Genomic DNA, 27,918 nt, shown 5'->3' with positions numbered 1-27,918 from the left:
ATTGTTATTCTGAGCTTGTTAAGAGCTGAATTTCTTGGAATTGCCCTCTGAGCACTTTCACATTATTTCAGGATTCTTTGCACCAATCCCGTTCTTTTCAAGTACCATCTGTGTTATTGTTTCATTGTGCTCTCCAGCCACACGTAGAGAAGAAAAATTAGCCTGTGATGAATTCCAAAGGGAAATTTTTGTTTTCCCTGGGAGACTGAATTCAGCTACATACCCTTACCACAGTAAAAGCTTCCTGGATGATAGAGAAATAGATAAATTGCACCGCAACACGATGGAGAAATTATTTTGCTGCAACACGATGGAGAAATCGATAATTTCGCCACAACATTAAACGGAAAAGGTATTGGCTGTGAAAGAATTTGAAAGCACGGATATTATTTGTGTGAGTGTACAAATACTGTCTGGTCATAGCACCACATTTAAGGAGAGCAGACCAAGAGTGAACTTTCCTCCTGTCAGCACAAGGTGGCAATATCGGCTTGGCTGAAAAGGAGCGGCGCATAAACCGCGGTGGGTTTTTTGTGTGGTGTTTTTTTTTCCCCTTTGCCAGAATCTTCTAATGAACCTAATAGGCACCGAGAGCCCATTGTCTCAAACGTTTTGGAGCAGGTAACGTCTCCGTTGCGCCGAGGCCCGGCCGGGGATGGCGGCGGGTGCGCGGCGCCCGGCCTAGGAGCGGCGGGACCATGAGCGCCCGCCCCCCCGCACAGGTAACGGCGCGGCGGGCTCCCAGCGGCGGCGGCCGGCCGCCATTTCGCGCTCGGGGCCCCGCCGGGCGTTCCCCGCCCCCCTTCCAGTCACGGCGGGGACCGGCGGCGTGTGAGGAGCTTCGTGTGTTCCCCCCCTCCTCGTCCCTCCGGAGGGCCGCCGCACCCCGCCGGCGGGCCCCATCCGCGCCGCTGAGGAGGCGGAGGACGGTCTCGAACCCGCGCCCCTCAGCTGGCGGGGGGGAGGGGGGGGCGCCAAGCCCCGCCCTGGCGGCAGCGCGCGGACCATGAGGCGGGGGCCGGCGGCGCGGCGGCGCTCTCGCGAGAGCACGGTGAGCGGCCTCGACGTCTCGCGAGAGCGGCGCCGGCGGCTCCCCCCTGTCCCCCCTCAGCGCCTCAGACGGCGGCGGGGCGCGGAGCGGAGCGGGGCCGAGGCGAGGGCGGCCGCCGCCGGGCACGTGAGCGGGCGGGCAGCGGGCGGCACGTCCCCTTCCTTCCTTCCTTCCTCCTTCCCTCCCTCCCCTCTCCCCTTCTCCCATCCCTCCCCCGCCGCTGCTGCGACAGCGACCGGGAGGCGCCGCCGCGGCCCTCAGGTAGGAGCGGCGCTGCGCCCGCCCGGCCCGCCGCCATGTTAGGAAGCGGCGGCTGCTGCGCTGAGGGGAGCTGAGGCGGGGGGGAGCCGTTATAACGGCCGGGGGGGGGGGGGGGAGCGGGGGGAGCGGGGGGAGGCCGCCACCCGCAGCGCCCCCGCCCGGTGCCGCGGCCCCGAACAAAGACCCGCGGCCCGGCCCGGCCCTGCCGGCGGCCTCCCCGCGCTGTGGGGGCGGCTGCCGGGCCTCGGTGCCCCGCAGGAAGCGGCCGCCACCGTGCTGCCCCCGGGGCCGCTTCGGGCTTCGCGGCCGGAGCGCTGAGGGCAGGGAGGGCGGCAGGCTCCTTCTGCTCAGTTTCACTTTCATGGAATTGGGGCTGCGGTTCCCAGCGGTGCTGCGGCGTTTTTGTCCTGCGGCGGATGAGTAACGAGCCGCGTTTATCTGCGTGTGTGGCTCCCGGGGTCAAAGTAACGAGCAGCGAAGTGCCTAAAATAAGCAAGAATTGGAAGCAACTTTCTGAGAGCCTTGAGTACCGCTTTGTTTTAGTAAACAAAGCGATTATGATGTAGAAAGAAAGCTGAAAAATCCACCTGAAGTCTGTGGCTTTTTTTTAAACGGAGCATACCTTTGGGAAAAAAAAAATTGATGCCGTTTTGAAACAATTGAATAATCTAGCTTCTTTTTTATTCATCCTTAAATTCTTCAGTTTTTTGAAACTATAGGTGGAGCAGGTGATTCTGACTTCCTAGAGTAAGATAAGTAGGAAGCAACTTTTGTTGAAAGCGTCTTTTAAAACTGCTGCTTTTGTACCTTGGAAGAGGAAAAGGGAGTGTTTTCTCTTACTAGTTTATAAAGAATTTACTGTTTTATTTTTCTGAATTTTGGGACATAATAAATGAGTGTGTGTATATATATATATATATCAAAACATCTATTTATCAAAATGCAGTGAAGCATATATTATTTTTTCAATGTATTATCCAGAAATTAGTGAACTTTTGTCATGGAGTTTTATTCAGAAATACACAAAATGATTCATCAATTAATTATGGGGAATAATTAAATTTGAATGAGGGCACTGGCAGTTGAGCCCTGTACAAATGTTTGTTCAGTGTTAACCAAGTATCTGTACTTCTATGCTATGCACTAGTTAAGGAGATGAAATCTGAGTAAGAAATCAAAAAAAATTTTGATTGTTAACGATTCTGGTGAGACTTGCAAGGTGATGAGCCTTTTATATGCTTGTTTCATTGGAGCTATGTGAAGCTACCATCTTACCAAAACTTCAGTTTCTGGTGTTTGCATGTATTTGGATATGAAATACATCCCAACACTAAAGGCTGGGGCAAAAAACAAAGAGAAATTCCTAACCAGATCCTTAGAATGTGAATATCCATGTTCCTAAAGGCAAAAGCTAAAAACAAAATGAAGAGGAGGAAAAACCAATCAGTCTGAAACACTAAACTAAGAATCTGTGGTATTACAATCCATATAACTAAAATATGTTCCATATCTAAACTGTGATTGCCTGGCTTGTTCAGGACTGCCAAAAGCTCATTAACTCGGTGGAACGTAAAGAAGTAAATATTTTGTGCTGCCCTTCTCTAACGCACATGCATCTGCTGAGGGTTTTGTTGAATGCCAGGACAGTTCGCGATCTAACACTTGACAGTGCTTGGGGAAGCTGTTGTAAGCAAAAGCTGCAGAGAAATGATTTTCATTCACTTTTTGTTAACTTACGATTATTTGCATAGTGTCCATGCTGCTTGCATTCTTTTGTAGTGCTCTAAGTCAACAAGGCCTAAAAACAAATGCCCACAGTATTTCTGAGCTAACTTAGTTTGCAAGTGTTTAAAGTACTGTATTGTGTAGCTTTAACTTAAACAGGAGAGGTTTTTTCTTTGGGCACTAAAATGGTCAAACAGGTCCTCGATTCTTCTCTGCAGCTAGAGTACATCTCAATGACCTCATGAACGAGATTACAGTTGGGAAAGAATGCAAGTTTATCCCAGTTCTAGAAGTGCCTGGAGGCAGACTTGCATTCACTGATTAGTCAGAAGGCTTTTTAATCGCTTAACAGATCAAAATGCAATTTAAAAAAAAAAAAAAGTACAATTGTTTTTTTATAATTGGTTCTTTATTGGAACGATGCACTCACTCCCTGGTTTGATCTGCTTTTGGATCATTTTGTGTGTGGCATATTTACTTTTAGAATATAATTATAGTATGTTCTGTGCTTTTGTAAAAGTTATGGTGCCTGTAAGAGTATTCATCTCCAAAACGAATGTGAATGAATAGAGATTGTTTCCTCGTTTTGGCAAGTGCTTGAACACATGGTCGTTATTACCAGAGTTTCCAGTCTAAGATCCTAAATCATTCCGCAGTGACTCTTGCTGGCAGATCCCTTTGTTGAACAAAGTCTTAACGGCTTCATGGAGCTTTTCATAGGTGCTGGAACCTGTGTGAATGCATCTTATTGTAGAGCTGGAGCCTGGCGTTAGTCACAGACAGTGGACTTGCAATGGTAGGAGGGAGCGCATGGAAGCCATCGAGGTAATCGTGTGTTTATGGAGCCGTCAGTGCGGATGATGGCATTTACTCTGTATGCTCCTGGCTGCCTGTCTGAAAATAGACATTTTTTTTCCCCTCCTTTACTCTTTCTGTACTGTTCCAGGGTTCTTTGTTTCTATTCTATTGTTTCTGTAAAGGAGAAAATGCACTCTGCAACTTGAATTGATGAAATTATGTAATGAGCAGTAATAGGAACTCAGCATCTTATTTTTGCAGTGCTCTCTTATGCATTCAAGTGTTGGAAACTGTAAGTTCTTTGAAGATTCTTAACTGTTAAACTAGTTATTTTAATTTCCCATTTACGAATAAGTCTTTTCATATGTAATACTTCTCTGTTCTGAAGCAATCTTCTGTTACAGTAACTTCAGGTCTCAGATTGCCACGTGCTCCTCTGATCAAGCGAGTGAGATGAAGCTGAATGTAATCCTAAGAAATGAAACTCTTTGAGTTGTTCTGCGAGGCCTGTAACAGATTGTCTAATCTGCACAAAAAAGTGCATGCATCCCTGTGCCAGGTGCTGCCTAAGTTTTTGAGGTCATGACCCTTGGAGATCCATTGAATGAGATGTGTGTTGTTTTCTCGCCTGTAAAACAATTATATTAAATAACCACTCTGCATACTGCTATCTGAAATGGGTGATAATTTGCATTTTCTGTATGTAACGCTGCTAGACAATTTGATCTTCCTCCTTAGCCTTCGGAAAAACAGCGGCCTTTTATTGTCCAAGTCAAAGTAATCGCGTAGGCTTGAAATCCAGTACATTCGGTCATTCGGCAGCCAGAAAGCATCTGCTTCCCATTTCCTTGCAAGTTCTTGTTTTCAGTACCATTATTTCTCAGAGCAACATGCAGAGCTGTCTGTCTGAATTTGTAACTTTGACTTCCAGATCTCTTCCGTAGATAACCTTTTATGCCACAATGTATTGGAGACAGTTTTGCCGAGAAGCATATGGATTCTTCCAAAGCAGAATAGATTGTTGCAAAATGAAATGCTGCACTGAGATTAACACCTCAGGGAGGAGGGGAAAAAATTTGTACGTCTTTATCCAAAAAGCAAGGATTGTGGATGAAAAACATTTATATTGAGACTTTTTTTCAAAGGTGTGCAGTCTTCAGAGGTCTTGTTACAAACTGAAGGTGTATTTTTCAGCTTGTAGATTGCTTCATGTCTTTATTATAACAGTGTACTCAAAGCACATTGAATTTGATGACATCATTTTGATTTTCAAGTGAAAGTGAAACTGACTAGAAGGGGAAAGTTTTCATTTTTGAGACTTTTCTGTAAATACCATAAGAATGGGTATAAGATGAGATGCTCTAAGAAACTGAAGAATTAAAACTATAATGTGTATACACATAGTAAAGAAACTGAGTGGTAGAAGGAATAGGAATCTGAACTACTTTCAGCCTGCTGATGTTCCATAAAAGGTGGTAATTTAAGATGACCAATGTGATCAACGTGTCCCAAGAACTTACTGAATTTAACTGTTTTCAGGAGCAAACCTAAAATTTACAGGGAACAAGAGTTCTATCAGTTTTATTGATAAGAATTTATAATCAGTTTTCCTTGAAAATTAAAAAGTCCTTCTATAGTGTTTGAAAATCAGCCTTATTTTGACCTTTATTTGGCAGCTGTGTATTCTGTAGGATTGAAATTTCTCGCTTTTGTTGTCTGCCTTTACAGAAAACTCTTGTGCTACTTGTAGATATAAAGTGTTTTTTTTTCCATTGTCCACATTTGTCTGGAAATCTAGTAACATTTTGACTTTAAACTTATTTCAAGACAGCTTCATATTTTATTATATTTTCAAATCTCAGTATGCCCAAATTTCTGACCACTGATCTTAAAAATGTGTATCTAATAGCCTGTCTGTTCCTGACGTAGCTGAAATTACCTGAAGAACAATTAGCATGACACTTTCAACCGAGCTAAATCATATCTGGATCTTTAGATGGCTTTGTTCAGTCGCACTCATCTTGTTGCTGTGACTCAGTTGATGGCACATTTGCTTAAAAGCCAGCAGACTTTGGTCTGTGAGACTTGTCTCTATCAGATACTGACGTGAAATCTTTCATAAGAGATCAATGCAGGAACCTGACCATGTGGAAGTTAAATGTTCTTTGGTCTGATTTTTAGAGCTCTTTCCCCTCCTTGATTCGTTATTGTCTTCATCAGACCTTGAAGAATGGGGATGTTGAGGGTACAGCACTAGGGGTAAGGTGACAGTGATGTGACAAGTAGTGGTTTATCTCAGAAATTTATAACTCTAAATAACTCAGAAATGTAGTTTCACTAAGAACACCACTCAGATACCTGATCAGGTGTGGGGCAGCTTGCTGGTTAGCACACCAACTGCAAAGGTCATATTCCATCATCAGCATACACGTGTCTTACTGTTCCCTTCGTGCTTTTTCATACGATTGTCTCTCTGTCTCATTGTTTTTCCTCATTTCCCTGCTTTTATTTTTCTCGTTTGCTTCTTTCTTCTACGTGGGTTTGCAGCAGCAGCGTGGCATCATTGTGTAAGTGTGGGGTCGAGGCACAGCGTGGAATCTGGTTCTTTGCAACCCGGTTCCATGCGAGACTGGGATGTGTTGGGTTTTGTTCCCTGATAATCTCTCCAAAGCAGTGGACGACGAAATGCCAATTGAAAACTGTGACAAGAGGATTAGTGAGCATCTGTTCAAAGAGAAAGGATTATTTTGGAAAGTGGAGAACTTTCCTGATGTAGTGAAAACCTGAATGGTGCGGGTCCTTGCATTAACAGCAGGACACACCGTGCCTTTCCTGACCACGTGGCTCTCTGCTGAATCACTGCAAGGGTCTGGCTCCTAAAGCTCCCTGGAACATCTGGCCGCATGTAGCAGCCGTTAAGTTCCGTTTCAAGCCAGTCTGTAAGTGTGTGAAAGAGCTAGAAGGAAACTGGTGCGTGAAAATGGAGGGAGTGAGGAGTAACTTGGAAAATGGTTGGAAGAGTATCAAATTGTGTAAGGTAAAGCATGGTACTCAGATGAACCTTTCAGTGTTTTCTCTTTTTTGAACTCGAGCGAGTCTTGATTTTACAGTGTAGTTCTTAAATGCTTTCTGTTTGGTTGTCCGTAGTGTGTTGAGCCTGTCCTGCACATCTCGCTCAGTGTTTGCCTTGCCTGCCCTCTCTGTATTCTTGTTTCATTGCTCTCCTCTGATGCTTTCTGCAGTGCCTGTCGCCTGCCTCAGAGACTTTTAAACTTATTTTCATCCTCATGTTTCTTAATCTCTGACTCTTAACCTAAATTACACAATTTAATGTGCTAGCAAGTGACTCCAAATACGTAGATTTTAAAAGCACAGATGAAATATGAGCTTAGATGGGCTGATAACAGAATATACAGAAAATTGTATAAAACAGTTACACAGAATTCTGTCTTTGAAAAAGTGGGTTTTGTATACTCTCTCTCTTGTAGAATCCATTATTTTTCTACATAGGAGCATAGTTTTACAACACTGCTACCTTCATATGAAATATAAGAAAGAAATTTGAAGTGCTTTACAGCTTTAAAAAAAAAAAAGAGAAACTTTAAGCACTTCTGAAACAGGGCTCTGAATTGAGCAGGCAGCTGGGATGGAGGCACACGCATAACCTTGACCTTTTTTTCTTGTTTCCAGTACAAGAGAAATTGCCTCCTGCACAACTGGTCTCTTCAAGGAAAAGTCCTTGCTTTATTTTGTCCTTTCCATTCCTCCCTAGACGTACCTGTTCTTAGAAGCTGATTTCATTTGGAGCTGTGCAATTTATGCCTGGTTCTTTTTCAAGCCATTATGTGTTTTATGTGCAACAGAGTAGCAGTGCAAAAGCGAAACGGCTCTGCAGAGGTTTGGAAGGGCTTTACTGCACCCGGGACCCAAAAGAGCATATTCCTGGCGGAATGGTTTCATGTGGGTGTAATTGCTCTAAATTTTGTGTATACGTCCCAAAGCTGAAGCAGCGTGGGGGAGACGTATTACAGGTTATTTCTGCTCTGCACTAATAAAAATAACGTTTTCTGAAATATATCCATTGCACCAAAAATATACTGTGGATTTTGATGCACTCTGGAGTTAAAAAAAAAAAAAAAAGTAAGTAAATGGAGCTGAACCAGGTATTTAAGTGCTAGGTGAGGGTTTTTGTGGGCTGTAGGGCAGGTAGCCATCCCCGTGAGCTGTAGGATCTTTAACTGCCACATGTGGTCACGGTGTCAGTGCCAGCCTGAACCACGGAAGCAGTGTGCTGGTAAGAGACATGCTGCTGCCGCCTGGCAGCGCTGGCTGCGGTGTGGTGCCATCTACTGACCTCCCAGGGGTCTCTTTCGGCAGGAGCAGGGTTTCCTTGGGCCTCCCAGCCCAGAGCTGAGCCTGACCTTGTGTAGCTTGAGGTCTGGAGGTCCAGGCTGGTGTCACAGCTGCAATGTAACAATAAAGAGTCACTTCCTACGTGCTGTTAGCTGTATAACTGCAATTGGGGCAAGAGGTCTTATTTACTTCCTGCAAAATTTAAAACTTGGTTTTCTTGTTCACATCTGTCTTCATGTCGGTAATTTGATTTTTACTGCATAAAGATTGAATATTATGTTTGGTCTTATTTACCAGATCTTACAGCAGAAGCTTGTTGCCCAAACTTCAGTTACTTTTAACTTCCTTTCGTCCTATTCTGTGGTGGTATAGGTTTCATTTTCAAGTATGTATGATATGCCAGAGTCATCTCGGATTCTGTGGACTTAAGGTGTTTTTGTGGTCTTCTCATAGAATACAGTGTAGCAATGTAGGTTATAAACCAAACCAAAAGCAGAGATCGAGGCTTATGTGCTAGTAAACCTTAGATGCTTTCAGACATCCCAAACTTCGGAAACTCACTTGTCTTCGATATGAAAGTAGTTTTTTGTAGAATAGTAGTAGTGTGTACAGGAAACACTGCTGTATTTTTATCTGAAATGATTTATGTAGGTTCTGGGTACATCTTGAATCTGTTAAGTTATGTAATAAAAGCCTTGTAAGATTGAGCTCTTTAATGTTTTAGATCAACATGATGCATAAGTTTAAAACTGCATCTGTTTAAAGGGATTTATGACTAAAACTGCTTGTTTTTCTACAGAATTGTCTGGTGTTTCTCAGCTTGAAGAAGATCTGCAGTCATTATTGATCCTCTTTCTTGGCGTTACCATTTTTGAAGTGAAGTTTGCCTAGCTTTCTAGCGTGAGCTTTCTTTTCAGCCATCTTAAACCCAACCAAACAAAGAGATTTTGATCCGTAAAGTAGACGAGCTATAGTTCTACAATGTCCAAGTCATTCCAGCAGTCATCTCTAAGTAGGGATTCACAAGGTCATGGGCGTGACCTCTCTGCAGGAATAGGCCTTCTTGCTGCTGCTACCCAGTCTTTAAATATGCCAGCATCTCTTGGAAGGATGAACCAGGGTACTGCACGCCTTGCTAGCTTAATGAATCTTGGAATGAGTTCATCATTGAACCAACAAGGATCTCATAGTGCACTGTCTTCTGGTAGTACCTCTTCCCATAATTTGCAGTCTATATTTAACATTGGAAGTAGAGGTCCGCTCCCTTTGTCTTCTCAGCACCGTGGAGATGCAGACCAGGCCACTAATATTTTGGCCAGCTTTGGTCTGTCTGCTAGAGACTTAGATGAACTGAGTCGCTATCCCGAGGACAAGATTACTCCTGAAAACTTGCCTCAGATCCTTCTACAACTTAAAAGGAGGAGAGCTGAAGAAGGTTATGGTAGAGATGGCAGATCATCCACACGGGAACCACCGTACAGAGTACCTAGGGATGATTGGGAAGAAAAAAGGCATTTTAGAAGAGATAGCTTTGATGATCGTGGTCCTAGTCTCAACCCAGTGGTTGACTACGACCACGGAAGTCGTTCTCAAGAATCTGGTTATTATGACAGAATGGATTATGAAGATGACAGATTAAGAGATGGAGAAAGGTGTAGGGATGAATCTTTTTATGGTGAGACTTCGCATAACTATCATAAATTTGACAGTGAGTATGACAGAATGGGTCGTGGTCCTGGTCCTGAGAGATCTCTCTTTGAGAAAAAGAGAGGTGCTCCTCCAAATAGCAATATTGAAGACTTCCATGGATTCTTACCGAAGGGTTATCCCCATCTGTGCTCTATATGTGATATGCCAGTTCATTCTAATAAGGTGAGTTACGCACCAGATGCTTCTATTTTCCTTTACGTTGTAGTATCTGTTCTGTTTTTACCTATTTCTTTAATTATTTCTATAGCCTGGTTGCTTTTGAAATGATCTGAAAGTTGGTTTGAGAGTGAAAAAGGCACTTGGTTTATTTATAAGGTAATTGTTAACAAACATTGTAAACCAGGGCTTTACATTAATGTATTTTGTTTGCCCAGATTGCTTAACTTCCAGTCAAACAGCTATCATCTACTGGGTATCTTATTTGTATTTTACATCTACATGTTCTCTTAACCACAAACATCTGGCATTTAAGCAGTTTTTTGGTGGGTTTTTTATTTTTTGTTGGTTTGGGGTTTTTTGCAGTGTATCTACTGTGCCATTCAGGAAGCCAGTTTCAGCTCTCCTCCACATCTGTCTTGATTGCTGGTTTATACGTAGTTAAGATGCATTCTTGCACAGTTCTGCTTTTTCCCTGTCCAAAGGGAAAGAGTTAATGTAGAGCCCTGGAACTTATTTGCAAAAGTAAAAATCACGTTTTAGATTAGCTCATTCTTGCCTTTTTAATTTCACTTTAACACTCTATCTCATACTATGGCTGAAATTTGTCGTCATTTTTCTCCTTTTTCACAACTCTTAGACACTTCAAACTCACTTTTTATTGTCACATGTTGCATCTATCCCTGTAGACTCTCCGAGCAATCAGTCTGCCGCTGCAGTATCCTGCTCTGTGTTCCTAGTAGTGTTCTTTACTTGGCTTGCAAGTAGAGTGGATCTTCGAGTGTGTTCAGTTATGCTGAGACCTCCCTCTTAGTTTATTCATGAATAGTTCAGCTCTCTGCAAAGGCGGCAGTGTACTCAAAATGGCCCGTTTATTCAGACAGTATTTTCAGAGCCTTCTCACTTTCAGCTTTTCCAATTTTACTCATCTTGCTGATTTTCAGTATACTTGGCAATTTAATTGGCTAATTGGCTAATACAGTGCCCCTCTTGTCACAATTGGTGACTAATTAGCTGGAAGGCCTTCAATTGAAATTGTAATACATGCTATTACTGTAAAATTGGTACAATGTGGAATTGCTGTTACTAACCATTTCTTTACAGTTACCTTTCAAAAAGTGCTGCTTCTATACATCTAATCTTTTGAAACATGAGAATTATTCTGTCCCTCCAAGGAGATGATCAAGACATTTTAGAGCACATGCTGTACTAGTCCAACTGATCTGACGCTTTATTGTGAACTCGTGTTGCTTTAATTATTTTATGAAAAACAGTCACAGCAGTCCAGGTTTCTTGTCCTGTATCTGACATTCATTTTTGAAAAAGGTTTAAGTATTAACAATTTAATGCCACACTCAGTTTTGTAAAAAGAAGTTCACTTGGTTAGATTGAAAACAAACTTCTGAGGCCCTTGAAGATGGCAACCAGTACTCCTGTAAGTAGGGTTCTTTTTAGCACTTTGTTTTAAAGCCTCGTTGTTCTTCGTGTGCTTTGGTATAAAGATCTGTTTAAAGGATATCCAACCTGAAATATCTTTCCAAGTATGAGAAATACCAAATTCTTTTCACAGTGTAACTTAAGTTACTGACTCCTCCTGTAACACATGAACCCATCTTTTTTAGCGGCATGCTTTGACTTAAACTGCTGAGAACACCATAAAATATTTGAGATTGGATCTTCTGTGTCTTATGACCCAAGTTTGGGTTTTGTTTCTATTTCAGAAATCATGTCACGGCAACAGTTGTTCTTTCTCTCCTTTTTTCCTCTGCTTTGCATACCTAACAGTTACAGAATTTGCTATTCTGTATCTCTCGCAAAATTCAATTAAGTAGAACTGAACTTGTGAAGTAATCGGATTTGAACCAAAATGTATGGAAAGCAGAAAGGGAATGCTATTCTTAGCTGGGACAATGTAAACTTATTTCTACGGTATCAAAATCTCATTTTCCCCATCCCCTAATAAATACTATATAATATTAAAAAAAAAAAGGTATGATAAAGCAGTGTATCTTTTAAGCCCAAGGAGGGAGGTAAACACCTTAAGTGTAGCTTAGCCTGGCAGGCTAGTCCTGTTTTTTTCTTTTTTTGTGATGTTCTTAATTGCTTTAATTTGAAGTGTATGTATTTGTGATCCAGTTTGTTTTGTGTCTAATTACGAAGTAAATTTTGCCCCATTTTTTTCAGGCATTTTGTCAATCTTGACCGCTTGGTCAAGGAACGAGGTGTTAAATGCATAGGGATCGTTTTCCCTGCCAAAGAAAAAGGCTGATGCAACACGAGCAGATGAATTTAGAGGTTAAATGTTTGAAACTGTGATATACTCAAAGGGAAAACATGTCTGTGTCCCTAATAATGAAATATCTAAAATTAGGTGCTTAAGTTTGGCCTAATTTTCTAAAGAACAGCATGTCCTCATGCTTGCATCAGTTGAAGCAGAAGTAATCTGTGTTTTAATAAACTCGATTCAGAATTTCTTTAGCTTAACTTTGGGCATTCGTGTTAATTAGTGTCTAAATATCTAGGGCCCTGAAATGAGTGGCACTTCAGACTGGGTGTAGGAAGGGAGTGAAGGGATGTTGAGATTAAGAACTGTATTTAATAAAGGGGTAATAATGTAGATGAGCTACTGTTCTTCTGAAAACTTTCCCTGGGGAAAAAAAATCCTGTTTAGATCTCCCTTTTTTGCCAATTTTTAAAAAGCTTTTGAAGTGTAAGAATTAGATCCCCCCCAAACTTTGGCTCTAGTTTGCAGATAATTTCAGTTTATAATAATTTGAAAGTACACGTTAAGACAGCTTCAGAGGCATGTTATATCGAGCAGAGTCAGCCGCTGAGGCTTTACAGATTGGGCACCTGAATTTAGAGGGTTTTTTAATGTTTAAATGTTTTCTGTACTATAGCACTAAAACTTGTTACTGAGTTTTAAATTGAAGAACCTTTGGTTTTCGGTATTGAATGTTCCATAGCTAGTGGGGCTTGCTTGTGGGTTTGGGGGGCTTTTTTTTCTGAATTCTAATTGCAAGTATATTTGTTAATTTATAGTTGCAGAGCCTACGTCTTACTGGCTTACAAGAAAAAGTAGTGCTCTCATTTTACATCTTGATTTAAAAAAAAGTTTCATCCTGCTCCATGTTATATTGCGTAGCATGGAGTAATATTCCAGTGCAGCTTAATGACAGTACTTCATGGGAGACTTGAAATCTGTTTTTTTTTCTCCTTTGTGGAAAGTGCTAGATAGGCTTTTAGCATATGGAAACAGTGCAGTGAGCCTCGGGGGTGTCTCATTGTAACCAGAGGGATGGCTGCAGTGTGGTGGAAACTTAAAAAATCAGGAAAGATCAGGGGTTAGGAAAAATCATTTGCCAGGCCTGAGCAGAACATGAAAGACAAGACATCTAAAACAGTTGGCCAACGCAGTGTGTGTGTTCACTTCTGAAAATACAGATGACAAGAAAAAACCTCCAGTTGTTAAACTGTTCCCACAAGATCTGTAACTAGTCTCCCCCTCGTTGCTCTCCATGGACTCAAAGCCAACTCACCCCATACATCTGCTGCTGATCCCTTGCTTACAGACCAGCAGAGTGGAAATAACATCAGGGGCTCACCGTTGTGTAGCCATGGGACCGAAGAAGTCTTGTCACTTCGTAGGAATGTCACGATATGGTGGTCAGGCACCCTGTGCTTAAATAAAGGAAGAGTCCCTATGCTTTCTCTTATCTTGAAATAAATAGCTGGGAGGTGAGCTCCCTTCGTAATCAAAATCAAAAAAAAAAAAAGAGTAGAAAGCCTCCTTCCTTACCAGTGCTAAGGCCAGAACCAGAGGGAATTGTACATTTAGCAGACACTGGTAAGCCTCTAGCTAACGTAAAAAATAAGAATAAGAAAAGAGCTCAGGTAGCTTGGAGGGTACAGTTAATGTCCTTTCTCGTTAGTCAAGATGCTGGCTCTTACGTAGTGGCTTCTGTAATTGCACGATGTGTTACCCTTTGTGCTGCTCACTGCCCCAACTCCTGCTCTAGACATGATGGATAGTTCCATTATGAACTTCACTCTCATACTGAGGTAATTTGGTTTAATTCCATTTTTCCTCCCTTGTACCATCTTGATTAGGTCCCCTGTTTGTCTTGATTACTCCCCTCAAATGCTCGTATATTTTTATATTTCACGTATATAGTTATGGTTTGTCCTAGCTATGTACTTTTGTTCCTTTTAGTCTTTCCTTTCTGAATTCCTTGCAGTTTCTCGACTCCTTAATGGTTTTAAAAACTTCAGTGTTTAGTTTGCATTAATCTTTGAAAGTCCGAGGAATAAAGCAGAGAGAGTAGAGGAAATTGTAAAATTACTGGGAAAAAAATATCTCAGCATCCAGTTCTGAAGACTGAAATTGCAGTGCTGCACACGTATACTGTAGCAGTTACCCTCCTGCAGGCTTTGCATGCTGAGGCAGGATCAAGCCCATAGATTGCAAGGCATTTTTCATCAGGCACCTTTTCACCCAGGCTAGAATTGAAGAGGTGGGTCCAGTTTCAGTGTGACTTCAAAGCACACACACAAAATTATTTTGCTGTCTATTTATGTATCTTAGATGCTTCAGTTTAGAAGAGAAGATACTGCACTACACAACATTATTTTTGTTAAAAATGGTTTTCCATATATGGCTTTTAATTTTTAATTATTTACTTTGCTGCAGGAGTGGAACCATCATATCAATGGAGCGACTCACAGCCGACGTTGTCAGCTGCTTCTTGAAATGTATGAATTTGAAGTACATTCTTGTGGCGTGAGGGCGTGTATAAGTAAACAACTGTCAACTGTGGTGCACAAAGCAGGTTTAGAAAACATGCTGTGCGTTGCAGGGAGTAAAGATGTGCTACTTGAAAGAGCATTTTCAGGGCACAAAGGGATATTGGTTTGTAAATTTTGAATCCTCCTGATTTATATGTAATATTTGAGTTATCCTAAGAGTCTAATCATAGAATCATCAAGGTTGAAAGAGACCTTTGGGTTCACCAGGCCCAGCCACCCCCGACTGACCGCGTGCCCCCACTAAGCCGTGTCCCCAAGCACCACCTCCACACGTCCCTTACAGACCTCTGGGGTGGAGACCCCACCGCTGCCCTGGGCAGCCCGTCCCAGTGCTCGGCCACCCTCTGCAGGACCAAATTCTGCCTGAGGCCCGCTCTGGGCCTCCCCTGGTGCAACCTGAGGCTATTTCCTCGCATCCAAGCAAGTCACTTGAGAATGTTTTTTTCGTTTGTTTCTTTTTTTCTTTTTCTTTTTCTTTTTTTTTTTGCTAATCAGGCTTATGCTAATGTTCTTTTTTTTGTAAAGGGAACTCCTTATATGCAAATTAATTCATACATTGACAGCCAGGTTGCATTTAGTATAGGAAGTTTCTCAGAATGACACTTTTTGTCCTTAAATACTACTCATGTTTCTGGTAGCAGTACTGTAGTTGGCAATGTTAGCATGTGTTGTTTATGTAACATGTAAAGGCATTGCTGTTCACTCGATAATTTTGTACCTGTTTTCGTACGGTGAGAGGTGATTGGATTTTTCTTATCTTTGTTCTTTTTTTCTTTCCTTTCAAGATACCCAGAATGGAATCCTGACAGTGATTCAGGACATGGAATGTAAGTAGTAACGAATGATGGTCAATAGAAATTGCACTGTTACTCTGCTGGTTTGAACCATACAGTCTTAATCAAAACTGCACAGTTTTGGTTGCCTTTTAATCTTGATGCTTTGAAGTACCTGTTGCTTTATGTGAAGCTCTTTGTAACATTTGAGGTGAAACATCCTACCTTTTTCAAATGCATAACCATCTGTTTTCTAGTAGCTGAAGTGCAGCAGTACAAGTAGCTAAAGTTGACTTGTCCTTGGATACTGTGTAGGAGTTGGGTGGCTGGAGAATAGAGACTTCACAGATTTTGTTTTAAAATTAAGGTTTTCTTTCCCTTTTTCTAGGGGTGATCCCTTTATGTTGCAGCAATCCACAAACCCTGCACCAGGAATTCTGGGACCCCCACCTCCTCCGTTTCACCTGGGAGGACCTCCTGTTGGGCCAAGAGGTAACATTAACACGCACCCAGAGTGGATGTCCTTCACTTAAACTTCAGCTCATGTGAAGTACTAGGCTTCAATCAGTTGGGTTCTGAAGTTTTTTAATGTATCAGGATTTGAGTAAGAGTAGTTAGACACTAAATGGTCCCAGCAGCAACACCAGCTCTTCCATTTGCTATGCTTGGGGTTTTAGTTGTGTTTTTTCTTAACGTACTTTTACCAGACTTAACTTCTTGATTTTTCTTTTTTGTGTTTTTAGTTTGTTACCGGTGTTTTAGAACAAGAAAAAAAAAATGGCTCACTCTCTGAGCAGTGGAACAGAAATACTTGTACTTTTTTCCCCAATATATATACTTTCGTTCCATGCTTTCACCCATCCCCTAACTACCAGACACATTATTACTGTTTTTATCAGATTTTTTATTACAATCAATCAACACGTTTTGGGGCTTTACATTTCTTCCTGTGTAGAAGTCTTTTGCATGTCTTCTGTTTATCTGTATGTTAGTGGATTTTTGTTAAAATTGCAAAAACTGAATGTCATAAGTCTTTCTCCCTTAATGAATTTGACAGATTTGCGAGCCTTATCTTCAAAGGAAGGCAGAATAAAAATCAGTTTTTCACTTGAAATTGTTACTTCTTACCTTCTAAATAGTTTGAGTGAATAAAAACCAAAACTAATTAAACCTAATTAAACCCAATGGATTACAAGTCTTTTAGACACTTTAAAGGAATGTTTAAATATAAAAGCATGTATAGTTCAATTTCATTAAAAATAACTGATAACTTTTCAAAACATCTCAAACCTGATTTTTTTAACCAAGGTATTTGAAGGACTGTTTCCTCCAGGAGTCCCTAGTGAAATGTATATTATGATAGAATTGGTGGTATTTTAGAACCAAAGCTAGGATTCTTTTTCTGCAGCTAAAACTTCCATTGTAAGAAGTCTGTTTTCTTGGAGATCTCAGACCTTTTCTGTATGAAGGCATTTTTCTATGACAAATCTTACTCTAAAACAGGAAAGATGTTTTTCATGATGCTTTACTTATTTCCTGGTATTTCAGCTCATTAGTAAATGCAAGTTCTTCTCTAATGTTGAAGCAAAGAGGATCAGGAAGGACCTCAAGATGCAAGAGCTCTGAAATGCACAAGATTAACAGCCTTTTTGGACTGTTAATGATTAAATGACTTCTTAAAACTTGATGTCATTCCATTTTAGTATTACAAGTGATGTCTGTCTCTTCAGAACTTCTAAAGAGATGTTAATAGCCTTGTGGGTTGAACTAAACTTACTCATTCCTTTCATTTCTTGAAGGAGCTGGAAATGGAAATATGCAAGGACCGAGACACATGCAAAAGGGCAGAGTGGTTAGTATTAAAAGTTTTTCTAAAAATCTTTGAGGAACATAAATCTTCTTCTGTGAATATGCTTTTTGTTTACTTCCGTAAGATGTTCTTCTGAATGAATGTAGTGTCTTTAAAATAGCCAGATATTGAAACTTGTTTGTGTGGGAATATTGAAGCTTTGGAATGAGATTGGGTTTTCATTGTACCAAATGCTCTACAAAATGTGCTAAAACTGTACAGACTATTTAAATGTTACATAACCTCTTATGAAGAAACTGTGGGGCACGATCATATAAAAAGGAGGCTTTGGCACAGCAGGCATCTTCCTCCATGAGAATCCTTGGATATTCTGTGCCTTTTCTATGTGTCTAGTTTTGATTACTAACGAAGACTTTAAAAAAAAAAAAAATCTTGAAAGACTTTTTAGGTTCCCTGGTACACGTTATGTGTGTGTACTTTTGTCTTCAATAGGAAACGAGCAGAGTTGTTCACATCATGGATTTCCAGAGGGGGAAGAACTTGAGATACCAGCTGCTTCAGCTCGTCGAGCCATTTGGAATAATTACAAATCACCTGATTCTAAACAAAATCAATGAGGTAAGATTAGGCCCTTTAGTAGTGCTGTTGGCACTGCTTGGTTTCTTTGTTATGTGTACTGTCTGGCCTGAAATTTTCATAAGAGAACTTGGTTACCAAGCAAGATTACATGCATGTCACCAAGATCACGTGTGAAGGGAAGACTGACTAGTATGCTTCTTTTCACAAATGCGGTAATACTGCATTTTAAGTTAAATATTATTAAAATTCCATCTTGTTATTCCCAGCTTTCTTAAAAATACACTGTCGGCAAATTCTGTTCTTGTTTTAATATCCTCTGAAGGCTTATTTGGTCTTAGTTTATTCAGATTCTCGTATCTTGAAAGGTGGAAAAAGCCAATATGCTGTCACGGAAGTGAAAAGGCCTGAAGGGAGGGTAGGAAGCAATTGAATGTGCCGATTCCAAATGTAGTTGAAATGTGAACATACAGAATAGTTCTGTTTGTGAACCTAAATAAATTATGTGAAATTCATACCAAGCTCTGCAGGTCAGTTAATGTTGTAAGCAAAAGGCAATTTTCATCTTTGAAGCAGACGTTTTTACGGGAAAGCAAAGAAGAGCTTGAGATATCAAACAAAAATACCGGTTCCTTGAAGGAATGGTGCTTAATTTGGTTTTGTATGATTTCAGGCATTTATTGAAATGTCGACCACTGAAGATGCCCAAGCAGCAGTAGAATACTATTCGACAACACCTGCGCTGGTATTTGGTAAACCAGTCAGAGTCCACTTGTCACAGAAGTACAAAAGAATAAAGGTAAAATACTTAGGCTTTTTTCATGTTACCTTATTTTCATCTGGGGCAGTCATTGTTACCAGGCCATTGCATTTAAATTTTTACTCCTAATCTATGTACTTCTCTGCTATTTCAAATTAATCAAGGGACAGAGATGCATATAACCTACTCATTGCTTTAAGTGGTTCAGTATTAAGTACATTTTGTGTAGTATGTACTTAACAAATGCATTCACTCTTAAATTTTAGAAACCCGAGGGCAAACCTGACCAAAAAACCGAGCCGCCAAAACCAGAACTTGGTCGTGTGATTCACCTCAGCAATTTACCTCATTCGGGATACTCTGATAACGCAGTACTCAAACTGGCTGAACCATATGGAAAAATTAAGAACTACATACTCATGAGAATGAAGAGTCAGGTAACTGACTGTCGGAACATAAATATGTGTGGATTTAAACTGAGGCTCAACTGTGAGGTAACTGATGCAGTTGTAGACTGCTGCTGCTGTAGCATAGATACAAAAGTTTTTGGAGGGCTGTGTAGGTGGTGTTTTGCTGTTTAGCTTACTGTGAAGTGTTACTGTAACATGAGCTGTTTTTAAAAAAAAAAAAAAAAAAAAGGAAAACCAGGCCCTAGCTGTGAAGCAAGCATATTTAGCTTTCAGGCGTAACTTTTTGTTAGGCACATCTAGGCATTTCGAACCCTTTCTTAAGGTTGAAGAAACAGTACCTATGGGACACTAACAAATATCTTCTAGTGTTACGTTTCTTTCACTTACCCGGTATTTTTCAGTCTTTAAGCAAAGGCAGTACTGCTGTGGCACTCTCAAAATTAAAAAAAAAAAAGTTTGAAGGTGATTTGTACAGTCATGAGTACAGTCAAACACTTCGTATACACATGTACTTCTATGCATTCACAAGAATTTTAAGTCTTTAGTTCTAAATTTTTTTTCCACTACACTATTCCAACTTGTTGTTCTTACCTTCATTTAAATAAGAAATGTTTTTTTTCTTCAGAGAGAAATTCCTGAATCCCACAATGCCATACTCATGTTGTAGAATCAAAAATTACTAGAATCTAAGGCATGACCCCTAAGAAGTCCACCATGACCTTATTTCAATGGAGAAACAAAAGAACCTTGCTCAATTTGATACAGAAACAGCTTTCTGCAATCTGCTGCTGATGCTCAAACCCAGATGTGCAAAGCTTGGTCAGCAAACTTAATGTGTTGTAGGCTTGTTTCCATGGAGGAACATCTCATAAAGCAGGGCTTGTAGGCCAGCATCTGCTGCATTTCTGTTTCAAACTTCTTCCAAAAAAAAAAAAAAAAACTTTCACAAACCCCTAGATTTCTTTAGTGCCTTGAAACTTGCAGATACTTTAGCACCAAATAAATGAGTTTCATATTCCAGATGCTTTTTTTTTGACGCGTATTACACTTTAAGGTGACTTTTTCAGATTACTTAAATACATGATATTTTGTTTCTGAAACTCTAGAGGATTAGATTACTGAATTCAAAAAGAAGGAGATGTAGAGCGCTTTGGGAAATACTGAAATGTTTAGCTAGTTTGGAGGGGATGCATATACCTAGATCTCATCATTTGGTTTCATCTTTTTGAAATGCTGTGTTCTAAGTTAACATTTCCACTGGCAAAGCTATTTGTGTTTTGTAGTAGTTCCTGATGTGTATTTTAATCTTTTCAGGCTTTCATTGAGATGGAGACCAGAGAAGATGCTTTAGCTATGGTTGAGCATTGTGCCAACAAAGCACTTTGGTTCCAAGGCAGGTGTGTGAAAGTGGATTTATCTGAAAAATACAAGAAATTGGTGTTAAGGGTAAGTACGGTATTTAGTAACTGTTTTGTAATTGTAATTGAAGGTGTAAAGTAGAAGACAGCTATCACTTATTGAGAATTCAATGGCACTTTTAAAATTATTCATTGTCATATTTTCTGGCAACTTAAATGGTATTTAGTAGGAGTGTGGTGTTATGAGTTGTAGAACAAAGTAAAAGGATTCTCCTTTCAGATTTAAAACATGAAAAAGCAAATTCTAAAGTAATTGTAGATTTTAAATAAACCTTCTCTGTTTAAACATTCTGTAGTGTAGATTGTTCCTTCTCATCCTCCTCTGTCAAATGAACTGTGATTTAAAATGAGAAGCTGGGTGGAAGACCTATGTGCATTGTAAGACTTTGTCAAGCTCTCTAATTAGCGACATTTTAAAATAAAGACTTTTTATTGTGCAGTATGGAGAAATCTTACTATTGCACATGGTCACGCACCACAAATGAATACTTAGTGGCAAGTTCACATACTTAGCTAGTGCCCTGACTTGGATAGTATTAACATGGAAAGTAAGTAGAATTTTCTGTTCAGTAACTCTTAAACAAGTGAAATGTAAGTCTTCACCTTTCTAGGTATTCCACTTCTAATGGTAGTGAAAAGAGCATAGATTAAGACCAACTTCTTGCCTGCACCATGTTGAATCAGTTCATAAACAAAAGAGCTGTTGTATATGACTTTCTGGAGCAGGCTATCCCATTTTTGTATCAAATAACAGATCATTTTGGTGAAGAAAGACTGGGGATTTCTAGGTTCATGAAGTCCCGTCTAACATAATAGCAATTTATTGATTGTTTGCAAGCTGGACATTGTTTAAGAGTACTTGTGGATTAGAATAATTGGAAGTGCTTGACTAGATTTTACTGTCTGGTCTGAATTAATGCTGCAATGCTTCTATAAATAATACTCTACTGTGACTTATGATTTTTTTTAATTTTAGATTCCAAACAAAGGAGTTGAACTGCTGAAAAAGGATAAAACTAGGTAACTTTCTATTATTAAAACAGAACGCTGTTTAAAAGAAACATAAAAATACGTTATACAACACATAAAAGTTGTACAAAAGAAGTCTGGCAAGCTCTGAGATTAACCGTTTCTAATATGGTACCTACCCTTTTCCTTTAATGAAGGAGATTTCACGGCCTCTTCAGGCTCCTCAGGAAATCTGTTACAGTCCTTAATTATCCTCGCTTTCCTGCAATTTAAACCTACAAGCAGTTGTCCTATCTTGTAAGGACAACTTGCAGCAGCCTCTTGAAGACTGGTGTTACGTTTCTCTCAAGCTTCCATTTTCTGAACTAAACACAGAGTTTTCAGGCTTGTCTTGAAAAATATAACCTACCTTTTTTAGTCATTTCTGGGTGCTTTTCACGTTCACAAACAAGTATTTTTCTTTACAGAAAGAGAACATACTCTCCAGACAGCAAAGATTCTCCAAGTGACAAGAAGTCTAAGACTGATGCTGCTCAGAAACCGGAAAGTGGCAGTGTGGAAGATAAAACGAAAGAGGAGAAACAAGATGATGCTGCTGAGCCATCAGGCGCTAAAAGTAGTGAACAGGCAGACCAAGATGAGCCTAGTTTACTCCTTGAATCTGAAGATGAGCTGCTAGTGGATGAGGAGGAAGCAGCAGCACTGTTGGAAAGTGGCAGTTCAGCAGGAGATGATGCAGATGTTGCCAATTTAACTGATGTGACTACTGAAGAAAAAAAGGAACCAGCTGATGATGTGACCGTAAAAACTGAGGGAAATGCTGTGGCCAATCCAGCAACAAAGAAAAAACTTAAAAAGGTAATCGTATAGCAAGGTACTGGGCTATAGAAAACATGAATTTGAATAGCACACCTCATTCTATTTCAGATATTTTCTGTGGGTCTGTCTTCAAAAGGCATGCATGTTGTGCCTGTTTGAAGAGAAACAGGTGTAAAAGCTTCTGTGAAGAAAATGGAAGAACCCATTGGATACAAATTACAAATGAAGTCAGTTAAAAATCAGTGTTTCTGTATTGACAAAAACCAGTAACTTGTCGGCTTCCACCCAAATCATTTCCTGGGATTTTTTCTTGCTTTTTTTCGCTTTTCTCTTTGCTCCTCTCTTGACTAATATTAAGCAGCCAGGAACTATTAGTCCCTAGCAGACTGGCTGTAGTTACTCTTTGAGCACGGAGCAGAACAATGATACTGAAAAATATATGTGGGGCTTGAAGCTGTTTTACACTTTACAAAATTACGTGTGTATCTACTAATTATGTTTAGCCAGAGAGGTAGACATTTTTCTCACCAGGTGATCACACACTCTCATGTTTATGTCCTTGTAGCTGCTTTTTTTCTTGTTTAAATCTGATTTGGTTATGTGAAGTAGCCTACAAAAAAGCCAGTATGCAAAGTTGCAATAACTTCATTGACTGGAGTGTTGTTTCACAAAAAAAAAAAAACACATGTTCCTTGCTCTTAATGAGTGCAGCGTGCATGCCTTTTGATTTTGGAGAATCTTTCTGTCAGGAAGCTAGTTACGTGGTGTTGGGGTTAATATTGCCGATGCAAGTGGCAGTGGCTATTTCTTGTTATGTGGATACCTGTCAGGATAAACCATCTCAAAACCCAAACTTGTTTCTTTGAAGAACCATACTTAGAGCATGGATGAAAAGCTAATGCTGTTTCTCTTGCTCTGCTACTCATGATTGCTGTTAAACGTGAAATACTGATGTCTCCATATCAGCAGGAATGTTGCAAAAAAGCAGATTTCAGACAGATTCGCTGTCTTAATGAAGCTGGATTTTAAGAAACCTTCATTTTTTTTTTTAAAGGGGAAGTTCTAAGCTTTCCAGTGGTTGCAAGAGGGCTCTTAGTATTTCTTTTAGTGAACTTTCATACTGTTAGTGGGCACAGAATTACTCTGATAAGGTCCAAAATGATGTTCACTTAATTTTTTGAAATCTTCATGTTAGGACTTTCAAAATAAGTATAAACAAAAAGCTACTGAAATTGCGAAGTGGAAGATATGTTGATAAAAAACAAACCATTATAATATTAAAATATTTATTCCAAAATTGAACACTTGACTCTAGGACAGTGGAGTACATTTAAAAAGAACTTGTTACATTTCCACATGTCTGCGTAATATTTTGAATGAGTGAGATAGGTGTTGAATAATTTTAGCTTTTTCCGGGAAGTTTGGAGAAGCTGTTTCTCTTCTGAAACCTAAGACAATTTGAGGGAAGCATTTAAGAATAAGCTGACTTAAGGAAAACATTTTCTCAACAGCGATATGTGGGTGGCTTTCCACGGAGCATGGAAGGCTTTGTCACTCTAGATGAGGTTGGTGATGAAGAAGACTCAGATCATCAAAAACTTCGCAAGTCGGGTTTGGCAGTAAAAACTGCTGGCAAAAATGATGATAGTTTGGCGGAAATCAAGGTAGACAAGATTGAGGAGCCAGAGCAGGAAAATGAAACGTTAGAAAATGGTACCAAGACCGAAGAAAATCCGAAGGCTGAAGCTGTTGAAGCTTCTGATACCACAACAGCACAAGATACTGAGAAAAATGCCCACGAAAATACAGACACCCAGGATGAACAGGAAACAAAGAATGTCCAAGAGAAAGCTGCTGTTCCAGATGAATTTAGGATTGGGCCCTACCAGCCAAACATTCCTGTTGGTAAGGCTGTTTCCATTTCTCTTCCAATATGTCTCTGTATGTTGCAGTAGCATTTCTCATTTCATTTGACTTTTATTTCTGGCAGTGCATTGCCTTTGAGCCTTCCATTTTAGGGCTTCCCACTCTTCTCTCCTTCTTCACTCCTTCCCTACCTTTAGTTTTCTTTCTGTTTTTTTCCTTATTTTCATACAGTTCTCCATAACACTTTCCTTAGGCAGAAATTAAATTGGAAGAGGTATATTTTAGCAACACAGATTCAATTAATAGCGCAAGTCACGGTAGTGATACTAGTTTAGATTCATACTAAATACTCAAAACTCACAAATTGATCACAGAACGTTGTTAGTTCTTTTGAAGGGACCAATAAAATAGACCCTTAACCTGAAAAGTTGATTTAAAAAAAGTCTGCACATATTTAGTTATTACTGTAGGTCCCTGGCTTGAATAAACTAAACCAACGACTTTTAAAGACAAAGCAGCTTTTAATGTAAAGTGGATTATGGTTTAAGATTTAGTTTGAAATGACATATGACATTAAAAAAATTGATGTAGAGTAGATCTCTTAGTTTATTTTGTGGTGTTTACTTCTCTAGGTGTGAATTATGTGGTACCCAAAACAGGGTTTTATTGCAAATTGTGTTCCCTGTTCTACACAAATGAAGATGTTGCAAAAAAGACCCATTGCAGCAGCCTTCCTCATTATCAAAAGTTGAAGGTAAGGCAAAAACTTGTTCATTTTAAGTGGCGTGATTCTTTCCTGGGGAATAGATCTGAATGAAACTGGACTGAAGAAAAATAAAATAAAAGCTTCCAGGCAGTGGAAATTGGCTTATTCTATAACTTCTAACTCAAGGTAGACATCTCCAAAACTTCATCTTTTGAGAATAACAGACAGGATACACATTTTAAAAGATGGGTTCCAGCATTTTTTTAATGATCTCTGATTAAAGAGGGCATTCTGATTGAAGTAGACTGCAGGCTTAGAGTTAGTGGCACAAAGTAAATACTGGTGACTCAAATCTCTTCCAGTTGTCCCTTGGAGAGTATTTTTAACCAGTCAACAGAGCTTAAGCTGAATTTACATTTTTTTGTTAAAAATCCATATTTGCAACTTCTGATTTTGTGAGCATGTTTTGCAGTTTCTAATTGGATTAGGTATCACATGATTGCATGGCATGAATGGTAATGCTGCTGCTGTATTTTTGTGTACTGTGAGCTGCTTTTAAATACCCCTTCCCAGAAAGGGAAATCCTAAACAAAGCTCTTAATAATGCAGTGTTCGCATCAATTGATTTCATGTCAGTCAATTATTGAGCTGAAATCAAAGTCTGTGGGTTCCACAGAAGGAAGAAGGCAGCATCTCAAATCTGAAAACGTTTGCTTTCTCTCTTGCAATGCTAGGCAACCCTAAAACAAATATAGGGCCCTGTATTTGAAAGACAGGTGGCAAAAATAAATGTCACAAAGCAAACAACATTATCAAGAAGTAGATCAGAAAATCAACTACCATGCAGAATCCTGTAGTAAGAAAAACTCACTTCATCCATCACCCATAGCTTTTTTCTTTTTTTTTTTTTTCATTGAGGTACCTGATTTGGGGAATTTAAAGACTTGCTGTATAAGGGGAAGTGGGGCAAATAATCCAGAGAGTTGTTAACAATTTATTAACTTTATTATTTAAATGAAACGTGATCTGATTTGCTTTTTCCATGGTACAAGTGACTAATGAATGAGCTGCTCTTGAGTGACTTGTAATGCTGGTGTGGTTTTAGAATTGGGGAGGAAAGGGGAAAATGCATTTTTTGTTTCAGTGGCAAGGCACTTCTCTAGCTGGGATTCTTATTCACTTTGAGAGCGATAAGAGTAAATAATTAGATGAATTGATATCACTACCAAATACTGAAATTATACCAAATTCCTCAAATTTTCAAAGCAACCCTTCTCTAGGGAAGGGAGGTGTTTTGTCCCTGGCACTGCAGAGAGCTAATTCCAACCAGGTAAGTAGCACAACCACTGTTGTGAGTCCATGATGAAGTGGAAAGTAATTCTCTTAGCTTGCCAGCCTGTTAGGAAGACACTAATGGCAGGACCACGTAAAAGCTTGCAGAGGCTGCCGTTTGGATGTTTGCTGTTGGTGAGCTGTGCGCTCAATATTTTAATGATAATGTAGCACTTGAAGGATCTGCTTCATTTCAGCGTGTGGAGAAGTGCCAGTCTTGTTTGTTGTGACCTCTGCAGTTGACATTCATAAATTTTACAAAGTGAAAATTGGGTTTATCTTTATGGTCTTGATGTCGGGACCGCAAGAAACTCTTAAATATATCCAAAATATGGTTGATTTCTTTTAACAGAAAATTCTGGATAAAATGGCAGAAGACCACAGGCAAAAGAAAGAAGCATAAAAGGAAGGATGGATGTAAGGAAAACAGTGGCTTTGTTTTTAATGTTAATCTTTTTTAAAAGCAGTACAAGTAGTAGATGGAAATACTGTATTCTTTTTTGTTTTAGTGAAATACAGTAGACATTATAGGTCTGTTCATGTGTTAAATGTTGTAGCAAAAAGCATAAGCAGTTAAGTTAATGACAAAAAATTGTTCTTAATGTGGGAATGGCAACAAGTTTTCGTTTTGGCACTTCGAGCTATTAAAGACAAAATATTGCATCCTTGTGGAAAGCTCATCTATGGCGAGAAAATTTCCTTTAAGTGAAATTCACTACTTTCAAGCTTCAAAAATTTGTCTTTCCATTCTCAATAAAAAATAAAAAGTAACACTGTATTTTTTTCATCTAGAACATTCCATATTTCAGTCTGAGCCTAGCAGATACTTAATTTGGAGTGTAAGGCTGTCATTGCATTTCACTTTTGAAAAGTCTTTAAATGTAAGTTGCATTTTTAAATGTTGAATTGCAGTTTCTTTTAATGTCATTGCTGTTATATAGCAAATAGGAAAATTAGTGATTAGTCAGCTTTACAACTTCGTGATTTTTTTTCTAAGCTCTTGATAGACTTTCCTATTCGGCTATACCTTGTATTTTTAGTGGAAAAGTAAATGCCCATTCTCCTCTGACCAGTATTATTTCCTTGAGCTCTTCCTGCTTTTACTTGAATCTTGTAGCTGTCGTACACTTCTGGTATAATCAAAAGCAGCATTTGAGTCCTGAAATGTAAAAAGGTATCTTTATATTCTTCACATGTAATTTTTTTCATACCTGCATTTTAAAACTGTTTTTGTTAATCTGGTTTCGTCAAGGATCTTTAGAACTGTGCTCTTAATGTACCTGCACATGTGAGATGTGAACAGGAATTTGCATGTGTAACCTGTGTTTATCTGTAGTTTTTGTTATTTACTGCTTATTTGTGAATTCAGGTTACTAAAGTGATTTACCAATAAACAAAGCTAGGCAATGGTAATTTGTTATAGATGTTTGGCATGTTAACCAGTGTTTACTGAGCTCTTGACTCCCATGTTCATGGTACCACACTGAAACTCTAGCTCTCTTGAAATTTGCATGTTTTAACACCTGTGTTTTTGCAGCTTACTACATAACTTTCCTTTCTCTTTTCTAAAACCTCTTCCATTTCCAAACAAATTAAAATGACTTGTTAAAACACTGGTA

At 39.5% G+C, this 27,918-nt stretch overlaps 1 protein-coding gene across 11 annotated transcripts; it reads left to right on the top strand.

The window, feature by feature from the left end:
• Positions 1-504: 504 nt before the first annotated feature.
• On the top strand, positions 505-27,918 carry MATR3 (matrin 3). 11 transcript variants are annotated; one of them, XM_080555289.1, is made up of 15 exons: positions 505-522; positions 8,988-10,060; positions 14,745-14,806; positions 15,646-15,687; positions 16,022-16,125; positions 17,433-17,485; positions 17,936-18,061; positions 18,693-18,818; positions 19,046-19,216; positions 20,504-20,635; positions 21,584-21,627; positions 22,044-22,434; positions 23,907-24,300; positions 24,894-25,015; positions 26,652-27,918. In XM_080555289.1, exons 2-15 carry the CDS (start codon positions 9,170-9,172, stop codon positions 26,700-26,702), a joined length of 2,709 nt encoding a protein of 902 aa, XP_080411415.1. In that variant the 5' UTR covers positions 505-522; positions 8,988-9,169; the 3' UTR covers positions 26,703-27,918. The 11 variants fall into 11 exon arrangements, with proteins under 11 accessions (XP_080411415.1, XP_080411422.1, XP_080411416.1 ...); XM_080555295.1 differs by lacking the exon at positions 505-522 and adding an exon at positions 600-621; XM_080555294.1 differs by lacking the exon at positions 505-522 and adding an exon at positions 700-722.

This window comes from Anser brachyrhynchus (assembly GCF_964034855.1).
Source record: "Anser brachyrhynchus genome assembly, chromosome: 14".
NCBI lineage: Eukaryota > Metazoa > Chordata > Aves > Anseriformes > Anatidae > Anser > Anser brachyrhynchus.
The sequence above is the reverse complement of the archived record's forward strand: the minus strand, read 5'-3'. Positions and strand labels throughout refer to the sequence as shown.